This window comes from Helianthus annuus, chromosome 2 (assembly GCF_002127325.2).
Source record: "Helianthus annuus cultivar XRQ/B chromosome 2, HanXRQr2.0-SUNRISE, whole genome shotgun sequence".
Lineage (NCBI taxonomy): Eukaryota > Viridiplantae > Streptophyta > Magnoliopsida > Asterales > Asteraceae > Helianthus > Helianthus annuus.
In genome coordinates, this window is record NC_035434.2 from 160,695,779 (window position 1) to 160,718,742 (window position 22,964).

Below are 22,964 nucleotides of genomic sequence, written 5' to 3' on the forward strand. Positions count from 1 at the left end.
TCAACAAACTCCTCATCTTCCGACGACACATTGTAGTCGACAGCATCATTAAACACCTCATTTGAAACGAGATTGTTGACAGAAGATGTTGCTTGTGAGTCAACAAGGATTGGGCGAACCAGCTGAGAGCCAGTCGCGTTCTCGCTTTCAGACAACATTTGAGCTATTGCATTATCATCGTCAAATGTCGGCAGATTAAAAGAGTCGAAAAGACCATCATAGTCGAACATCCAAGGATCACCAGAAGGCTTTGGAGGATTAGAATATCTCTGGACTCTTACTTCACCCCATTCTTCAATCCTTTTGGTAGTTAGGTTCCATACTCGCAGATTAGGAGTAGCATACCCAAGGAAGTAACCATCGATAGCTTTGGCACCAAATTTCCCATCAGGTTCAATCATGGTACATGGTGCACCAAAAGGTTCGAGATATTCCAAGTCTGGAGTCTTCTTGTGAAGGAGTTCGAAACATGTTTTCCCGTGTCTTTTCACTGTAAGAACTCTGTTCAACGTGTAACATGCCGAGGCAACAGCTTCAGTCCAGAATCGAACTGGAAGCTGAGACTCGACTAACATGGTTCTTGCAGTCTCTATCAAGGTTCTGTTCTTTCTTTCAGCGACCCCATTTTGTTGTGGCGTATACCGAGAGCTATACTCGTGAAGGATTCCTTTTGCAGCACAAAATTCATCCATAACTCTGTTCTTGAACTCGGTACCGTTGTCGCTTCGAATTCGCCTCACCTTTAGAATATACAGATTTTCCAACAGGGTGATCAAATTCTTCAGAATTTCTGGAGTCTCGCTCTTGTGGACCATGAAGTCAACCCATGAAAATCTTGAGTAGTCATCAGTAACTACCAAGCAGAAAACTTCTCCGTGCACACTCTTGTGTTTGACAGGGCCGAAAAGATCCATATGCAAACGCTCGAGTGGCATGTTGACAGTGTTAACCTTCTTCAATGGATGAGATTTCTTGGTCTGCTTTCCCTTTTGACACGGCACACAGACATCTTGAAGCTGAAAGTGTTTCACATTGACACCTCTCACCAATTTGTTTTTGACAAGGTGATTCATTTTTCTGAGGTGAATATGACCCATTCGCCTGTGCCAAGAGATTGTCTCCTTTTCAGTGGCCTTTGAAACAAAGCAAGTAACTTGTTTGGAATTCGTTACTGCTTGGCTCATATCAAGGACATACAAATCATTCACCCTTGGAGCTGATAAGAGAATCCATTCTGGGGGGATCTTGAAACCTGGCTTCAGCACATAACAACCGGCATCATCAAAATGCACGGTGAACTTCTTGTCGCAGATTTGAGAAACACTCAAGAGATTGTGATCCAATTGTTTCACATAATTAATCTTGTCGAAACTCACAATCCCATTAGAGATCATTCCCTCGCCGGTGATATAACCTCCCTTATCTCCCGCAAACGCAACATATCCTCCTCTTATACTTCTCACATCGAAAAGAAGACGATAGTCGCCAGTCATGTGCCTGGAAGCCCCACTATCAACAATCCAAAGACTATTAATAGTTCCTCCTGGAGCCGCCTGCACATGCAATTAACACATCAGTTTGAGAGGGGGACCCAAGCCTTTGTTGACTTGGGTCGTCCTTGATCATCAAGGAAAGTGATCTCAATCACTTGATGATTAGGAAATAAAATTTCTGGTGCTCCCCCTGACTTAATTACCTGTTTTTGTTTCCAAGCTTGTTTTTGTTTACCAGTATTTGAATTAATTGATTTTGTATTTACTGGTTTTGCATTTGTAGATTTAGCTTGAACAGGTTTCTCATTCTTGACCTCCGATTTTAAGGCCTTCTCAATTACCTTTTTGTTCTTTTGTTTTTCTTTCTTTTCCCTTTCTTTCAAGACACGTGGGTCTTGTTTCGGGGAAACCGATTGTTTTTGGTAACTGGTTTCTTGGGGAACACTTGTTTGTCCTTTCAACTTTTTCAAGTATGGGCAGTATCTTACGATGTGCCCAATTGTTCCACATTCAAAACACATTCTCCGCTCTACGAACCTCGGAGAAACGTGTTGATTACCCGACGAAGAACCAGACACTGAAGTTTGTGATCTGGATGTGCTTGGACCTAAGTCACATCCGTTTGTGTGTTGGGTATAATTGTTTTGCTCATTTCGTTTCAAAATTCTAACTTGTTTTACAAATTCATTGTTAGATTTGTTTTGAAATGTTTCAAGTTTGTCCGTACCCTTTGATTCAACAAACTTCACTATCGGTTTTTGTTTCTTAACAGGGGCTTTCCTGTTTTGCACCTTTTGAACCTTAGATTGTTCAACCTTAGATTGTGGAACTTTAGGTTGTGCAACCTTAGGTTGTGGAGCCTTAGACTGTTCAACTTTAGGTTGTTGAACCCTTGGTTGTTCAGTCTTAGGCGACTGAGCTTTCGGTGCTTGAACATTCTTGTTCTGAGCCCTCTTTTCTTGTACCTGCCCCTTACCCTTTCCAGAATTCACCTGTTGTTTTCGCTCAACTGGCAGTTTTTGGTTTCCACATTGTTTTCTAATTTGTTCACGTGGAACTGGTTCACATTGAGTGACAGTGACTTTGTTACCTTTGTTTCCCAAAAACTTATCAGTTCGTCCTTCAAAAATTTTCTCAATTAAATCTTGATTTACATTTTTGATTGGAAAATCTCTGTCAGAATAAATTTTGCTGTCTCCCTTGAGCGTATACAACAAGTTATTCGTTTCACTGCTAGGTACACTGGGTTTCATTGCCTTTGGTGTTTCAGCCTTACTCGGTTTCACTGCTGGATCACACAAGATGTGATTCTCAACTGGAATGTCTGGTGTAACCGAGTTAGACTGTGGCCTCACAATTTCTTCAGATTCATCGTCTGAAGAGTCAGCATCCTCAATGATGGGAGGACTCTGTTCCTTTTCACACGATGAATTTTCCACATTCTCAGAAGCTGATTGTTCCGAGGAAGATGTACCAGTTTTGAACCCGAGGCCTGCAGCAAAGTCATCTCGCGCAAGTGGCACAGTAGGTTCAAAACGGGGCATATCCTCGTCATCAGGCTGTTTTGAATAATTGTGGCTCATTGGGGGAGGACATTTTTTGTATCCAATACACTTTTTATCCCCCTTTTCCTTTTGAACACTGATGATGTGATCCAAAACAAAGCGGGAATTGGAATAACTGTCCAATTTCTGCTTGATTGCATCACACTCGCATCGAGCTGTAGCTAACTCCACCATTTGTTTCTCAATTGTGTCAATTAAGTTATTATTAGCATGTTGTTTTCTCAAAACAGCTTTTTGTAATTCAGAAACATCATGTTTTAATGACTTAATTGTTTCTTTAAATTCTTTTTCATTTTTGGTTAAAAAGAAGTTAGCTTCAGATGCTTTGGCAAGATCAACAATCAGTTCTTGATTGTGTTTTTGTGTGATTTCAAACAAACTTTCCTTTTCTGCATATTCTAGACATTTAGCACATTCAACAACAGCAGAAACAGAGTCAGGTTTAGAATCACATACCTGTGAGGTTTGTCCTTCAACATGAGCCATGAAGGCTGTAAGAAAAGAGAAAGATCCGTCTTCAGAGAAAAATTGAGAAAGCTTCTCAGAAGTTCCAGCAGCTTTCTGGCACAGAATAGACTTTCTCTTGCATAATGTTTCAGCATCAGCCAATAATTCATCAACCTCCAGATCTAAAGCATCACTTGACATATCACCAGTATCAAGTGATTCACCATCAACACTTCCACTGTAACCCGAGCTATCTTCATCTTCTGAAGATTCGCCAGCAGACACGGGTTCTTCAACCTTTTCAACTACCTTGGCATAACAAGCTGTGCCACCATTACCTCCATTACCTCCTTCTCCAAGCTGAACACTCCAGTTACAAATCTCATCAGCTTGAACAACTAATCCTCTGTGGGGATTAGAGTTTGCGGATCCAGAAGTATTTCCTCCCACGGGAACTAATTGTCTGTCAGAATTGTTCTGTTGTTGCTGAGGCTGTCTTGAATTCCTAAAAGGATTCTGATTGCCTTGCTTGGGTGGCTTCTGACATTCCCGTTTGAAATGACCCTTTTCTCCACAGTTGAAGCAGGTGACAGCATTTTTATCAAAACCATACTTGGTGTTGTTGTTGCTTTCCAAGCTGGTTCTTCCTGTTCTCTCCATAAACTCTTTAGCTCTACGAATGGCACTAGCAAGGGCCCACTTTATATCCATCATCTCAAACTCTTCTTTGTCAATTTGCTGGTAATCTTCGTTGGTTAGATTGATGTTTCCAATCTGACCTGCAACCATCCCACAATAAGCACTAACCAAGGTGTTTAGCATCTCCATATGTTCCTTGGCTATCTCAACACTGACTTTAGAAAAATTTGAAGTATCCAATCTGACAGTGTTCGGATTGGAAGTAGCTTGAAAGCTTGAAGAACTTCCATAAAATCCTTGTTGTTGTGCCTGTTGCTGTTGAGCTTTGTTTGGATCTAGGAAAGATGGTGGAGTGAACTGTTGAGCTGTCTGTTGCATATACTGTTGTTGTTGAGAAGAAGAAGAGTCTGGTCTTGAGATCATAGTATATGCTGATGGATCAAACTGATCTGCTGTGGACGGTCCGGAATTAGAAATGAAGGCAGTTTGCAGCTTAGCATGTTGAGAAGCTGGCTTTTCTCCACTAATACCACCTGCAATCCCAAAATACATCTCTGGATTCTGAGGAGTGACTGTTCTTTTCGCCTTGAGCTTTTCTTCAACATCTTTGTTTTCTAACTTCTGAATAAGCTCATAAACGGTAATCGTATCCAGAACACCGTTTTCCTTGAGGATTTCAAGATAACTGCTCCACTTTGCTGGTAAGCTATCAGCAAATCTCTTCACTAGTTCTTGTGGGGAGGCAGTGACTTTGAAAGCAAACATTTCACTCAGCAGATGGTGAAATCTTGTAGATAATTCAGCTAAACCCTCATTCTCCATGCATGTAAAGCCTTCAAATTCTTTCTTCAGCAGCTCTTGTTTAATCTTCCTTGATTGAGCATTTCCTTCACATCTCAAAGTTAACATATCCCACAAGCTTTTAGTCGTTGTGCAGTAAACAAATTGGTGGTATATGTCTTTATGAAGAGCTTGCGTAAGAATCATGAATGCCTTCTTTTCTAATTCAAACTTCTTCTTGTCGTCATCAGACATGGTGCTATACGTTTCTGGATTTGATCCTGCAACTTCTAATTCATTTTCAAATGGAGTGAAGAAACACATCCAGAGATCTTGACCTTGCCCCTGTACATACGTTCTTAGCCTTTCCTTCCACCATCCCCAGTCATTGATATGATTCAATTTTGGTGGTTTTGTACTTGTACCGGTTTCACTATCGTTCTGCATCATGGCTTGAATGCTGTTGCTTTGATTTGTAACTAACGCCCACTGACTTGCAGTTATCATTGCAGTTTGAGGTGGAGCGATAGCCCGCATCCATGCATTTTTATCGAAATCTGACGCAGATTGCGTAGAGGATGATTGTGGATTCAAGGTTGTTGTCGTCCATGCGGATGGGTCCCACTGACTGTTAGTTCCCATTTTATATTTTAATATATTCTGTGAAAATTAACTTAATAAAAAATTGATTTTCACAAATTATGTTAAAAGTTTCGAAGGATAACAAGCAGCCGAAGGATGTAGGATCGAAAGACCTGAAATTCACAAACTGTTAAATCTAAACAATTAAGACTCGAAGGATCCACGAAAGATCACACCTGTTCGAAGGATCAACAGTGGTCGAAGGATCACTGTTGAGATTCGAACGATGATCTCGAAAGATAAACTTGAAAGATTCACCTTCACGAAGGATCCTTATCTTTCGAAATGAACAGTAGCTCGAAAGATGATCTTTCAAAAAGATTCCTTGATTCGAAGGATAACCTACTGACTTCGAAGGATGTTCGAAGTATGGCTATCTTTCGAATCTCCTAGTTCGAAGGATGATCTTTCGAGTTCGAAAGTTATCTTTCGACGGTTCTGACACAAGTACAGAAGGTACAAAAGTTGGTGAAAAGTTGATGTGGTAGGTGACCAACTTTCGGCAAATGGGTATGATCTGACAACTACTTTTCCAAACACAGATTTGACTTTAAAAAAAATACCCAAAATAGAAGTTTCTTATCCTCACCAAGGCAACCGGAATTTGACCGGAATAATGGCCGGAGAACAGAAAAACTATCGGATATGATTTTTAAGTTACCCAAACCTTCCCGTAACACACCCGGTTAGTTTAGAACACGTTTTTATGGTTAAATATCCAGAAAACACACTAAAAACGGGTGCTAAACCAAGAAACTTTTTGTCCAAAAACTACCAAGTCTTGCACAAAAACCCGGTTTTAACAAGGAAAAGAGCCACGGCTCTGATACCACTTGTAGGTCCCTCGGAGGTTGAGGTTTAACCTATTCCTTGTTATGTTTAACCCACTAGCAAGTGCGGAATCCAAGCTAGCAAGCAAACCGGAGTTTATATGTAAGCAAAGTGAACAAGAGAAAGAGTAGACAAGCAAGTATCAAAGTTTTCTCTTGTATTTCAGTGGACACGGTTACAGACCTTGACCAAACTGAAAATACACTCTAACAAAGACCTGGGTTTCACACACAAAAGCTCTCTATGAAGAACACACACTTTGGACAGAAACTTATCAGAACTATATGAAAGTGAAACCCTTCATGGATATATATACCCATACCAGATTCCCATGCACGAAGGATAGATATCCTGGTCGAAGGATCATCTGTCGACCAGAAAACCTATCGAAAGATCTCGAAGGATCTAGACATACCTCGAAGGATTGTATATCCTTCGAGGTCCATAAGGATCCTCCGAAACATCATCTTTCGAAGTCATCGAAGGATACTAAACATCCTTCGATGACATCCTTCGAGACATATCATCTTTCAACTACTAAGTGTTGAAGTTTGGCCAAGTCAAACCAGGAGGATGGTTGACTTGGTCAAACACATATTACAACACATTACAACACATAAACAACACATACAAGACGTAAACACAACCGACAAAAGACATCGTTTTATACATTACAAAATATAGACAAAGTACAGACACAAAGTGCACCAACAATATATATATATATGTTATAGAAATTTTAAAACTTTATATTTATACGTATATATATATGCAAGACACAATTTTCTTGATAGTATATACGATATAATAATTAAATATCTTCTGTAGAAGGACAAGCTTTTATATAATAGAAGAAACAAACCTATATATTTACTTAAGATCTATTTTGATACCCAACTTTAATTTAAAAGATACAATAAGGATATCTGTACTAGCACCACCTCTTAAAGAATAATAATGGATCGATGACAGAGAATCTCAGAATTTCATACAACGTTCTTACCTTATTTTTGAATATCTATCCAGTCACGAGCTCTGGAAATATAGTTAAATTAATATAGAGAAAAGCCATTACACCAAAGGAAGAAACAACACATATAAAATATACATTTCCCCTATATTTTGATAAGATATATAGTAAAAGGAAATGTTAAAATTTAATATATATATATATATATCAACACATAATACTGATGGTTATGACTATAATTGTGCTAAACAAAATGTGCCTGTAAAATTGTTTAGTTATGTGATAATTATATCTGAACATATTTGTAATTCAGATGTCAAAGAAAATGGCATTTAATCAAGAAATTCAGGCTAGTAATGAAAGCTCTTGGGATAAAAATACTATAGAAAATATAATAGCTCAAGAAATATCGAATGCCATACCTTCGATCATTAAAGCTATTAAAATTTATGTGCCTATAAACGAGATTCCTACTATCCACTGTAAGCATACCCATCACTTCAAACCTAACCCTAGTATCAACGGAAGTCATGGTATTCGTATCAAAACTCCATCTTTCAAACAAAAGAAAACCACAATCTATAGCTACTCTTATAAGGAATTCCGCTCCGACAAATCATGTAATGACAAAGGAATGGAACCAGCAATCACACATCCTACCTACAACAACAATAACAAGAAGAACGCAAGAAAACACCATTCTAAAAAGACACTTCGGTGTAACTGCTGCAAGAAGACTGGACATACAGAGGAAGAATGTAGAAGGAGAAGGAAAACTAATGTATGTTACAAATGTGGAAAACCAGACCACTTCTGTCTCTATTGCCTGAAACTATCTAAGGCACCCGACAACGAGGATAGAAACCCAGATGAAGCTAAAAAACGCATAAATATTTACAATACCGGAGACAACAGGAAAATAAGCACCCTTATGTTTTGACTATACTTAAGTTAGTTGACTTTTGATTCCGATCAAAACTTCATCAATAAAAGGTCTTTATTTTCTTTTATTGACCCAACTCTCAATTGTCTCATCTCTTGACAAATTCCTATGTCATACATGTATTGCTTGTCATGCATGTGAATTCACTTCAAAAGATTATTTATTCTTGAGTTTTAATAAATATTTCGTTATACTCATTCTGATAATCTATATAATGTTGACCTTTGATAATCAAGCCAATAAATTTCTTGGAGAACTCTTTTTCTTTTCAAAGTTACTTACCGGATTTTTCACTATAACCATTTCTTGCCAAAAAGGTATATCCCTTGTTGGAATATGTCCAAACCAAGCTCAATTGTTTGAACTTGTTCATAATCTACATTCAATTCAAAGTCCCATATGATGAATTATGAATTGAGATCATCATATTTGAGGTAATCTCATTGTTTGAATCATAGTAAACTTGTTTAAAGTCTTTAATTTCGATGTATCATTTGTTAAAACACGACACCTTGCGGTGGCGATTTCTTTGAAACATGGACTCATTTCATATTAATACCTGAGGTAAAAATTTATCTATTTATTGAATTCATTATCCTAAACCAGTCTTAATACAACTTTGTGCTAAGATAAAGGTACCTAAATTCTTATTTCGACGTACCTCCAACATTTCTTTCATTTTTGATTAAATCCAACAATATTCATTTCTCCTTTGGGCATCCTATCTTTTAAATATCTAGATTCACTTCGTTGAAACTTCCAGTTAATTTTGAGAACGGTGAATTCGTTCGGTCACCGTAATCATTGAATTCTTTCAATCCTTACAACACCTTACGATATCTGTATAAATTTGTAGCATGTGCTAATAGTAAACCTTAATCATACGTTATTCGTTTAACTCATCATTCAAGTAGTCTTGATACAATTATGTATTAAGACCATGATACACTAAATTCTATTGTATTGTCCGGTGTATCCTTGCCATTTAAATAAACATCACTAAATTCTGGGTTAATTATTGACAAATCATTTTTCATACTTTTATCTTCAAGTGAGATTATTGATTCAGAGTTCTTTTTAAAAGAACAAAGTAAGTTCACTTTTGACATTGAATCCTTTTGTCCCTAAAAGTCGTTTACATTCGATTCATATGTCTCTATGGATTTGTGAAAACTTAATTATGTCACCTTCAGTTAACATCAATTGCTGGAACAAATCGAAACATTTATGTTTCTCATTTTCTTCGTTGTCCTTAGAAAAATCTCACTAAGGATTTGTCAGCTAAGCGTTTTTGTAAGATTTCATACATACATCATTTCTGTCAGTTTTAGCTGATAAGCTACGGGTTCTACTCGATTAATAAATGGTCCAACCTACCTGGAACTTGACTTCCTTCTTTTAACGAATCTGACTACCCCTTCCATAAAGAAACTTTTAACAAAACCTTATCTCCCACTTGAAAGATTTTCATTTATTACCTACATAACTCTTTTGATAATCTCGTATTGTGTTAACTTGAATTATCTTGTCTATTGTTTCTTGCACTATCTCGAGTCCAGATAGTTGTTTTTTCCAAATTTCTTCCCAACAGACTGGGGTTCGGAACTTCCGTCCATTAAATGCTTTCGAAGACGCTTTGACACTCTTTTTACTAACTACGAGACTTAATAAAATTCCAAGGAAATATAATAGCATGAATCTCGAGGACGAGATGTAAAATAAGGTGGGGAGGATATGACAACCCTCCTTAAAATATTCTAGACATCCATATACGTCATAAAATACACCCCGCATACGAGAAGTGGGCCAGAAATACATTTAATTTAATAAAAATAAAATAAAAACAAGAAAAACAGTCTGTCGCGGGGCGCGACAGACTCACCTTTAGCCGTCACGGGGCGCGACCGAACAACAAGTGGTGGAGCCACAGCCCGTCACGTGGCAGGACACGCGTCAACCTCACCCGATGACTCAGCAAACCAGTTGCCGCCTTTTTGGCCCTGGAAGGGCGCGACAACCCCTTTGATTTATGTCGCGGGGCGCGAGGAAGCCCCCTGAACAACCCTATAAATGGGATCGATCAGCTTCAGTTGTTTTCGTTCACAATTCTCCTTCTCTCTTAAATTTCTGAATAGAAATAATAATTCCCGGGTAAAATACCCCTCTAATTAGCGAAGCTCTGCCTCATTGTAAGTATCATAACCCCTGGTTACGTATTAGTTATGCTGCCCGATTGATCTAGTGCTCCGTAACGCATATCAAGGCCCCGCATGACTCAGTCGTTGGAGTTCTGTCTCGGGGGGGGGGGGGGGGGGTATAACTAATGTGAATTGGGTTATTATACTAACACATGTGCATTGTTTATTTAACTAGAGTACAACCAGGAAGTCACAAAGGAAATACCTAAAATAGCAATGTGAGTAATCTTTTTTTTTGTAAACTGTTTTCACAAAACCTCAATTATTTTAATTTATATTTAACAGTGATTGAGTATTTGTATTCTACAATTATCGTCAGTATGTTGGGGTTTTCTATACAAAATTTGTTATTACACTGCGAGTAGTAACATGACAACAAGTCGGGTTGACAGTACCGTGGGTGGGAATTAAGTTAGATGGAAACAAATGTAATTGCGCGACCGCCCTCAATGCTGAAAAATGATAAAACTAGTTTTGATTAAACTGGGATTCACTCACCAGTATTTCTTGCTGATAAAATGTTTTAAACACGTGTTTCAGGTAACTTAGTAGGAAGCCATTACAAGCCAGATTGAGAGCACTGAAGGCTTAGAAAAGTGGCTATAAAAGTTATCTAATTAAAAAGGAGAATTATTTTCAATAATTAGGGTTATTCCCAATAAATATATTATAAATGAAAATCGGGTTTGGTCCCACTTGTTTATCATAAACGCATTAATAGCAAAAACTTGGGTTTTATCCCATTTAATTATTTTAAACATTTTGGTGTTTAACTCTGATAAAATATTTCCTAACTACGGTACTGATGAAAATTTCCGCTGCCAAATTAATAAACACTGATACCATCAGACTGGCTCACGGCTCCCGCTCCCAGGGAGGGGTCGGGGGTTGTGACACGCCTCCACAGAAGCCAAGTAGGTTTTAGCATCATCAGAATAAGGAATGGCTCCTTTGATTGCATTGTTTATGGACTGCTTCATAAACATGAGAGACATGCGGTTACACTAGTCCACTTTTCATGAATCATCTGCTCAGCAACAGTACTTTGAGGAGTAAGGTCGGCTGGCTTATTCTCTCTTAAAGCATAATCGAAGTCCAGCAATCCAAGCGTACGCATGAGAGAGTCCTTCCATGCAGCAAAGTTATCACTAGTCATAGGTGGAATCCTTCAATTGGGTGCTGATAGTGGAAATAAGATGGGCGAATTATGATACTATTCAAGAAGTCCTAATGTGATCTAAGGCAGTCATAAGTAATGGCCATTTTAATTATGAAGTTGTGATATTGTCTATTACTAACATCAAAATGACAGACTTAGTTAAAATTCTACTTAAACGAAGACTAATCAGCTTTGGCCAGATGTGCAATCATTTAAGCATGTGTGAAAAGTGATCGTGACAAATCAGCTTTGGACAAAAATGAGACAATCACTTTAGTTATGCACTTGTTAAATAGATGTATCAAATCAGCTTTGGCCAAAAGTGATACATCAGAAGCTCATCCAAGTTAAGCCATTTTGGTTTTGTAAAAACATTATCTGATTATGATTAATTAGCTAAGTATTTACAAAAACCAATTATTTAATAGCAAACCACCTGTTAGTGCGGATCGAATTTTAGTTCGAGTGAGATCTCGACTTAGTTATGAATTAGTGAGATTTCGAGTTCACATTAGATTTCGAGTGAGATCTCGACTCAGTTATAAAATCTCGACTTAACTTGAGATTTCGAGTGAGATCTTGAGTAAGGTTTCGAGTAAGATTTCGACTCATTATGTGGTTTCGAGCCGCAACAACCTGATTGCGAGTCACTAATGCCATTCGCAACCTCACTCGAAACCTCGAGGTTTGGAGTGATGAAGACTAATGCCTTAATGAGATTTCAACTTCATTATGAGGTTTCGAGTCGCAACAACCTGATTGCGAGTCGAAATCTCAGTCGCAATCTCTGTTCTCCTTGAATTTTCGTGAGATTTCGAGTCAACAGCTTTTATTGGGGATAAAACTGAAAATTTGAATTCTTAGGGATTGAGATAGAGTTTCATGTTTTAGTATTGATCTAATTTTATCAAAATATTTCGAAAAATATAATCTGTTTATCCTTTTAACAGTTTTTGAAAACTTTAAAAGATAAAATTAGATCAAAATAGTAAAAACACTTAATAATCCAAATCATATTCCAAAACATAAGGGAATTTTGAATTTTCCTAAGAACACATGATGAACCCTGAAATAAAAAAAAAACATAATTTCTGGAACCCGAAACCTGAATTTTAAGGCTTTGCAAACAGATTTCGGACATTTATATTACCCATATGATTTCGAGTTATTTAAAACACATTATTTTCCTTTCTTTTTCCCGAAACAGTGGACTCAGGACATGTGACTTGAAACCAACCGTAAGTTTTATTAGGTTTTCAAGACTCTGTTTTCCAGATTTCAATCCCATAATTAATGGATACGAAAACAGAACTGATTAATCAACATATGCTCTGATACCACATGTTGATCCGTTCTGTTTAATCATAATCGAAAACATGAAAACATACCCGTGATTGCAGACATGCCAGCAGAGAATCCAGTAAGAGATGCTGCCATCGATTTCGAGATGCTTGCCAAGATGATTTGGTTCCTCCTTAGGGTGCAATCTAATGATGGTTATGATGAACCGATAAAGGGTAATCGGTTGAGGAGAGAGGCGAGATGATGTTGTTGAATAATTAGGTTGTGTAACCTTTTAACCTCTACATTAGTCTCTTTATATATGCACCTAAGAGGAAACCTAATTAGTTAGTAAGGGTAATATGGTCCATCAACAATTACCAACTAATTATTTAATAGGTTGTTATATATTTTGATCTATATAATGTAATTGATTATAATGGCTACTAGATTAAATGCAACTCGATAATATTTTTTTTTGAAAGGAGAACTTTATTAAAACAGGCCAACCGAAAACACCGGCGACCAACCAAACAACAACCAACTATACAAACTTGCACCAGTCACTCCATGATAAATCTTTACATTTGGACCTACTTCTGAACCAAAGAAACCCGTGCGACTTGACCAAATTAAAAACCATCTCCGGCTTGGGACTCTTTCCGTTGAACACAAGGTCATTCCTGGCCAACCAGATCTGCCAACAAGTAATTAGCACCACCCCGTGAAACTTGACCCGAGCAACCCCTCTCAACCCGCAACAGCTATGAAAGTTCAGGATATCTCTGACCGAAAAAGCAACTAACGGGGGAACTTTACACCACCTGCAAACCATGCTCCAGACAGCCGAAGCAAAGGCACAACAAGTAAATAGGTGCATGGCAGTCTGCCTACCATCGGAACACAACGGGCAGCCATCATCCGACACCGAAATGTTCCGTTTCCGAAGCTCCACTCTCGTTGGGATACTTTCCACTCAGCTCTCCATGCGAACAAATTACACTTTAGCGGGATCCACTTACACCTATCCCACACAAACCTATCACTGAAATCTTTATTACTATCCATTAACCTTTTGACGATAATATATTTAATTTTACATTGCTACCCCAAAATTTTCTTTTAGATGTAACCTGCATTGTAAACCTTCACCATATTCGCTTTTGAGAGCAAATTCTCATCATCTTCCTAACTCTAATTTTCTTCACATGTTCACACATCTTTTTTAATATAATAATTTAATTTATTATCCTTGGTTTGCTCTCAAAGAATCACTTTAGTTTAAGAACTTAATTACCATTATCCATCACTATTTTATAAATCAAGAATTTAATCATTTTAGTCATCATTATTGACTAACAACCATATTTTTGTACTAAGGTTTGAAAACTGATCTACATGCATCTTCTTCATCGTACAAAGTTTTGAAGAACAAATAATTTCTTCAAGTTTTCTCTGATCCTTAGCTTGTTTCTTTTCATCATGTGTTGATGTGTGTAAGAGAGAAGATGTAAGCATAAGAGAGAGACAGAGAGAATAAGAATCTGAAGAGGATGATGTGTTTATCATTGTTTAGAGATGACAATCAAACCCGAATCCAATGAATAATCCTAAAACTCAAAACATTTGAGATGGGTATGGGAACAAGGTTTCAGGTATGGCCGAGTATGGGATGAGTTTTACATTTTTTCAGTAGGTATGGGATTAAGTGTTATACATGTTTACTTGACTCAGTTACCCGAAACATATACCCGTTTACCCGATACTATACCCAACCCTATTTTCTTTTTAGAGTAAATTACAAGTTTTGTTCTTTATCAATACATCAAATTATAGGCGGTGTCCTTTGCCTTAAAATTGATTACTTTTGTACTTAATGTTTGAGAATGCTGCACATTATGTCCTTAAGGCCTAACTCAGCTAATTGTGAATTGAAAATTGTGGAAGGATGATATGACGACGATGGATGATAACTCAGTGTGGTTTTGCAGGTTGGGGTGGGTGGCCGGAGCTGGGTGTAGATAGCAGGTTGAGGTTTGGAGAGAAAGGTGGTAAATGTAATAATATAAACTGAGACAAGTTATATACACAATAGTCCAGGAAAACATGAAATGACTTAAATGCCCTCAAGTGCAAGCATATGATCATACTAAACTAGAAAAAATTAATCGAGTTAGGCCTAAAGGACATAACGTGCAACATTCTCAAACATTAAGTACAAAAGTTATCAATTTTAAAGGTAAAGGACACCGCCTGCAATTTGATACATACATAAAGAACAAAACTTGTAATTTACTCTTTTTTTAATGTATCTAGAACTAATCTGCAATCTAAATATCATGTGGAAAAGAAACATATTTATATTCATGTATTTATGAAATTTATATGTGTTTTTGAAGAGTAGTATGTATACATTTTGCAATTGATTAATGAATAGTTATATAAAAAAAGAATGGTATGATTTTTTTTTCTTTAGAAATTCCCAATGGGTATATATGATACTCGCGAATGTGATCGATACCTCATGGGTATTAAGACAAGTATGAGACACCATTTTACAATCTAGTATAGAATTGGAATTGGAATTATCAAAACTTATCCTAAACCCTCCCCGTTACCAACCATATCATCGTCTATGGTGAGATTGCAAGGAGCATCGAGAGAGATGAAGAGTAATTGATAGGGAGAACGGACTAGAGTTCTCAGTCTTTTTTAATAAAAAGATTTTGTTCTCGTATTGGTTTTTAATACATGTTTGTGTGTATTTATATATTATACGTACATATATTTGTGTGAATGTATATATTATCCATATATATATATATACACACGTATGTATAGCACACACCCATACATACCAGAGGGGTGTTTGTGTGACGCAGCGAGAAACACAGACATTAGCAATCACGTAATATGCTAATTTATTTTTTTTTAAATTAAAAAATTATAGTAATACTAGACTCAAATCAAAGAGAATAAAATGTTTGTTTTATGGTATTTTTAAGAAAAATATTAACGGATAATAATCAGGATCATTTAAAAATCACGGGGTAATTGTTCCAAAAGGCAGTGATATGTTTCAAGGGATTGTACCATATGTTCTAAACGTTGTATTACTTAAATTCTTTATATTTATTATATTAAGTTACTTTTTTCCTCTTTATATATATATATGGTAAGGTTCATTTGAGAATCACATTTATTGTGAGAACTATGAGAACCAATATGAACACAGCAAAAAAATCCTAACTCCCCCCCCCCTACCCAAGCCAGGGGCGGACTTAGAATGTTAGTAGGGGTTGCACGGACTACCCCTCAACCCGGTCTCCGTAGTGGAAAAATACCCCTTAACTTCATTTTCGTAGTGTAAAAATACCACTCAACTTCGTCTCCGTTATACAAAAGATACCGCTGGTCAAAAAAATAAAAAAATGGGATACCCCTAAATTTTTAGGCTAGTTCCGCCACTACCCCAAGCTAAATGGTAAAAACTAACCCCCACCCCACCCAAGCTAAAATGCTAAAAACTAAACTCCCAAAAAACCTAAAAAAAAATCCAAAAAACACACAATTTTTTTTAATATTCTTTACATCTAAATCGCTACTTTTAGTAGCAAAAAAAAAAAAAAAACTTATTTGAATAATTTTTTGGTAACGAAAATAAGCGATTTACAGGTAAAAAATATTTAAAAAAATTGTGTGTTTTTTAGCTATTTTTGTTTGTGTTCACATTGGTTCTCGTGGTTCTTTCAATAAAGGGTGGTTCCTAACGGATCCTTCTCCTATATATATATATATATATATAGATATATATATATATATAGATCGCTAAAATGAAAACCACCTTTAGTTGTAAGAACCATGGGAACCACTTTCTAGCCCTTAGATCAACTAGATGGATGGATGTGATTAAAAGTAGATAATATTAATATTAAAAGTTTTTTGTCTTATTATGTCTTTAGTATTATAATCCAAAAGGGTATTTAAGTAATATCACTTTATTTTGTCTTTTTATATATATTAATTTTAAATTACCTTTTTTGTCCTATTCATTAATTAGTTTTTTAACTTAATTATTTTTTATTTATAAACAGATTTTATTTTGTAAATCAATTTTTCGAAATCAAATTTTTTTATAATTTTTAAGATTTTTACGCCCGGCCTTTTCACGCCTCGTTTTTTGACGCGCCGTTTTTTCGCCTGGCTTTTTCACGCGTCGTTTTTTCAACGCGCCGTTTTTGCGTTTTACGCCCCGGTTTTTTACGTTAACGTTATTTACGTTTTACGCGCCGGTTTTTTGTGTTTTACGCCCCGGTTTTTTACGTTAACATTATTTACGTTTTACGCGCCGGTTTTTTGCGTTTTACGTCCCAGTTTTTATGTCAACGTTTTTTTGCGTTTTACGCACCGGGTTTTTACGTTTTACGCGCCGTTTTTTTACGTTAACGTTATTTACATTTTACACGCCGGTTTTTTGCGTTTTACGCACCGGTTTTTTACGTCAACGTTTTTTTACGTTTTACGCACCGGTTTTTTACGTCAACGTTTTTTTGCGTTTTACGCACCGGTTTTTTACGTTAACGTTTTTTTACGTTTTACGCGCCGGTTTTTTACGTTAACGTTATTTACGTTTTAGACGCCGGTTTTTTGCGTTTTACGCACCGGTTTTTTGCGTCAACGTTTTTTTACGTTTTACGCGCCGGTTTTTTTTACGTTTTACGCGCCGGTTTTTTTATGTTTTACACGCCGATTTTCTTACGTTTTACGCACCGTTTTTTTACGTTTTACGCACCGGTTTTTTTACATTTTACGCACCGGTTTTTTACGTCAACGTTTTTTTACTTTTTATGTTTTTAATTTTACGTTTTATGTAGAACTTTTTACGTTTTAAGTTTTACGTTAAACTTTTTACGTTTTACTTTTTTAAGTTTTACGGTAAACTTTTTACGTTTTACGTAAAAGTTTACGGTTGAATTTTTTTTCCACAAAAACTTTTTTACACAAAAAACTTGTTTACGCAAAGACGAACGCACCCATAAATCGCAAAGTCGGTAGGTGTCTCGGATATATTTTTATCGTCATCGACGGGGGAAAAGAATGTAAAACACCAACAACACCAAAAAAACAAAAGTGTATCTAAAAAAAAGGTTTGGCTCAGATTTTTTCCGATAACTAAAAGGCTGCAAAGTGGGGTTGCGGGTTCAAAAACCTACCCTCTACCATCCTTGCCGTGCCATCGTCATAAAAAATACGTTTTTTTTTGCATCATCACTGCCAAGAACGATCGTCAATATCAAAATGTCGGCGAAAAAAAGTTTCAGTCGGCACAACGGGGCACCCCCGGCACCAGCGTGCACCACGGGGCACCACGGGGCACTATCGGCAACCGTTGTACAGACCCATCATGTGAACATAATAAAAACAAACAACAACTGTACAGGTACCACCGACATCGATACAACAGAAACAATCAAAGAAAAACCCAACAAAAACATAATCAAAACAAAACAAGCTGTACATACCATAGCTCCAACAGAAACAACACAAGAAGTCCGACCAGTAGCCACCACCCAAACAACACAAGAAGTTCGACCAGTAGCCACCACCCCTAAACAAACACCCTCTTCCTCCACCCCCCAAAACCGACATCGATCGCACCATCGGCACCTCCCACCACAATCAAGAACACCAAACTTATGGAACCAAAGAACCCCAATCAAGAACACCAACCACCTCCCACCACAATCAAAGAACCACAATCAAGAATCACAAAAACCCAAAATTCAAGAACACCATCATTCACCGCCACCACCGCCGACCAACCACCTCCCACCACCGTCTTCCGCCGCCGACCAACCTCCCACCAATCGTCAGTATCACAGTCGCACCACCATCAAAAAACACAAATAAAGAACCCAAAACCAACATAATCAGAATCAGAGAATCAAAGCATACCAAACCATCATAATCAGAATCTGAGCAAAAGAGTGACGGTGGCGGATGAGACGGCGGTGACGGTGCTGAACGGTGGCGGAGGAGACGGTGACGGTGGCGACGGCGACCAAGGTTTTATCAGATCTGAGCAAAACCCCCCAAAAGTTTGACGGTGAAACGATGAGAGAGAGAACCCCAAGGTTTTATCAGATCTGAGCAAGGGTAACTGCCATCGTTGAGGGTGCTCGACTGTGGTGGTTGTTGGTAATCGGTGGAGGGGGACGCTTCTGCCGGAGAAACAACGGGGGTCGGAGACAAACGGAGTATGTGGGTGTGGTGCCGGTGGTGAGAAATGAAAATGAAGATCTTCTGAAGACTTATGAAGATGAAGAGAATATTGAAAATGGAAGATGAAGAGAGAGAGTGTGATAAATGACCATATTAAAGAGACAGTAGACAACTGACAATTGAAAGTGATATATAAAGTAAATGACCATAATACCCTTTGGGTTGTCAAAATCTGATTGGTTGAAAGCGGTTCTCGCGGTTCTTACAACTGGAGGTGGTTTTCATTTTAGCGGCTCCCTATATATATATATATATATATATATATATATATATATATATATATATATATATGAATCAGGGATGAGATTGGTATAATATCCGCACCAAAAATACTGATACCAAGATTGTACAAAACTCAGTACCGTATATATTGGTAAGGTACCGATATTAGTATATGAGTACCGGTACTGGTATTTTAGTACGATACCCACTTTAGTACCACTTTTTTTAGAACTCCATTATTTTTGGTACTAAGACTCTCACGGGTACTAAACAGGCTAAATCGGTATGGGTACCAAATAGGCTAAATCACTATGTGTATTGGTAATCAAGAAACCATAATGACAAAAACATAATACCACAATACAAAAATTAAGCATAATATCAAATTAAGTACCAATAACATTTTTACCAAAAAAAATGCTGGCACCGTCAACAAAAGTACCGAATACCAAAATCTTTAAAACTTCGTACCGATACAAATATCGAATTGTTATAATCGGTACGTGTACATGTATTTAGGAAAAAATCCCATCCCAGCTGAGAATTTTTAATTCAGAAGAAAAATTAATATGATAACAGGGAGAACAAGATAATAAATTCGTTTTTTTTTTCAATCTTAAGATATAAGAAAATTGTTGAAATGTAATATTTGTTTCTATCTTAAAATTTTAAAAATATGTGAACAAATTTCATTTATTTATAGAAACTACGCATGTGTAGGGCAAAAGTTAAACGTTAAAAATCATACGAACAAACTAATTTTATGGGTTTTGATTAGGGGTGATGTTTGGGTTTTTTTTGGGTTTGGAGGTTTTCAGGTTTGGTTGTTCAAGTTTTTTTGTTAGGAAAATCTGACCTAATAACTGACTCATTTAAAGTTTGGTTGGTTGTGTTCATTTTAGCTCGAGCCAGGTTGTTCGGTTTTCAGGTTGAGACATAAAATATTTTTTTTTTCACAAACTCTTATCAAAATTCATTATGCTACTTAAAAAATAACGTCAAAATTCAAAAATTATTTGACAATATGATTTGACAATTTTTAAAAGTCCCAAAACTTAATGTTTAAATATAAAGGACTCCAAACCTAGACACATATATAGATATAAGACAATAAATATTCGTTTTTTTCTTTTGTTGTTCCGAGTTTGAGGTCGGGTTGTTTGGTTTTTTTACCGGAAAAAAATTGACTCTATAACCAACCCATTCACAATTCGGAGTGATTAAGTTTGGGTTATTTGGGTATTCTTCAGTTCTGTTTTGGGTGAATTCGGATTTCAAATAAAAACAACATCCCTAGTTTTGATGTATATCATTTTCATATATGAAAATAATTTTTTTTCTTATTTATATACACATTTTCAGTATCTATCTCTGAAAATAGGGTTATTATTATTGATATTTCACATTCTAAAGTATAAAATATCAACTGTATCCTTTGTATTCTATGGCCAGTATTCTTCTTCATATTCTTCATTAATATTTATCTTTTCATCTGACCTATATACACACATATATAGTAAAGGTTCTGCAAAATGTACAAGCATGGAAAGCACACTGGAAGCAGCTGTCAGTTGTACTTTAGACAAATATAGATAACATGTTTAAGTGGAAGTATACCCTTTGGAAGTTGTTAAAGGCATCAGCACTTTTTTTCCTTCATGAACTCAAGCTTCATTTGCTTCTGTGGGTACAATCACTGATTGCAGCAAGATGTTGACTCTACATAACTTTCAATTCTTCCTTTTCTTTCTTTTAAAATCTCATAAAATAAGTTAATGTCATATACTAAATATATCTAGTGGTTCTTATGTTCCTCATCTTCTTCCTCATATCTTTTCGTAACCCTAAATTTAACAACCATTTTAGGGTTTTCTTAATGTGAAACCAACCAAACTAAGAAAATTAAGAAATTTAAGATTCAAAATATTGATCTAGTAACAACATAACCTGGGTAAAACCATGATTTTTGTTTACTTACACCTAGTGAAAATATGAGTCTAACAGGATGAATGAAAAATATTTTCTTCTAACTTGAGTTTAAGAAATATTTCTTGAAATATTTTCTTCAAACTTGAGTTTAAGAAACCGGTTTTATGATCGGATCTTGTCTGAGATCTAATCCGTTACCTTTTCAACCAGCAGTAACAATAACACAATAAATCAATATCTAGCTTTCTAGCACATATATATACCTCCATAAAAATATTATTTTTGTTAGATTTGATGACTACTCAAGATACTTCAACATTAAAAAATTAATGAAAATGGAATTAAGTTCTATAAATACTTCTAGATTAACTAATAAAACTGAAAATAGTGGACAAGCAATTAACTAGCTTCTAGATATAATGTCAAAGATGCAAGTCAAGACTAACTTGATCTTGAACCTTGGAATCATACATATAACTTGAGCTTGTGGGGATTCTTGATGCTTGCAACCCCTCATTGGAAGACATGATAGGCGACATGTTGATCGGATGGTCACGGTTAAATGTAGAGCTTTGGGCATTAGGGTATGATCTCCAAAGGGCTAATGGACTACCATTGATAGGTGTTTGATGATGAGAAGTGTTGTTATAAGATGAAGTGGTGTTGTTGTTGTTATAGTTATAAAACCTGTGGTTGTAGTTGGTGATGGTGGGGTTAGGGTTTGTGTGGTGGTAAAAGGGTGGTGGGGTGGTGGTGAAACGGTGGTAGTTCATGAGACCATACATTTGTGCCTCTGAAAAGCTGCCGTTGACCATGGTTGACTGGAGATGAGCTCGTTTAGCATGTTGTCTTTCTCTTTTGTGTGCGTTTTGATGGCCACCTAAGGCTTGTGAGGTAGGGAAGTTTCTGCAGCAGTAATGACACTCGAATTTCCGGCTGTTTTCGCTTGTTTCTTTCGAATCTTCATGGTTTGCGACTGCGGTGTTGTTCGTGTCGTATTCGTCGGTGATCATGGAGCCCGAATCGCCACCGCCGCTGCCGCCACCGAACTCTTTACCGAAGAGTCTTATGCCTTTTTCTTTGTGGGGTGAGGGGCGGATGAAGGGGAGTTGAGAGAAAGATTCAACGTTCATGAAATCATGAGTCTCTCTATCGGTTTTGTCCATTTAAAAGTGGTGGTGGATGTTGGGTGAGGAAAGATTAATGGTGAGGAGAAAGAAGAAGAAGGAGGAGGAGGTTGAAGAAGGTGGATTATAAGTTACATCTTGGGGGGTAGGAGGACCTATAAAGAAGAAACATGTTGTAGAAAATGATATTTGAATGGATGTTTGATAAATTTTTTTATTAGTTAGATAACTAATATTTATATAAAAAAAACTTTCATATATTTTAGAAGCATTCTATATTTATATATAAAAAGTTATTTTCTGATATAACAATAAAGACAAAACAATGTAACAATAAGTTGTAACAATTTTTTTTTTTTATAATTATAAGTGCACTAATGTTTTGTCTTTCGGTTACCATGAATTTCATTTCATTTCAATCATTAAATTAAAGGCAAATTAGATTTAAATAATCTC

The 22,964-nt window shown here is 36.6% G+C and overlaps 1 protein-coding gene across 1 annotated transcript; it reads right to left on the reverse strand.

Annotated features, from left to right (window-relative positions):
• Window positions 1-21,680: 21,680 nt before the first annotated feature.
• Window positions 21,681-22,699, reverse strand: LOC110926050 (zinc finger protein 8). Its single transcript, XM_022169814.2, has one exon. The coding sequence runs from the start codon at window positions 22,545-22,547 to the stop codon at window positions 21,804-21,806; it is 744 nt and encodes a 247-aa protein (XP_022025506.1). The 5' UTR covers window positions 22,548-22,699; the 3' UTR covers window positions 21,681-21,803.
• Between the last annotated feature and the right edge of the window lie 265 nt (window positions 22,700-22,964).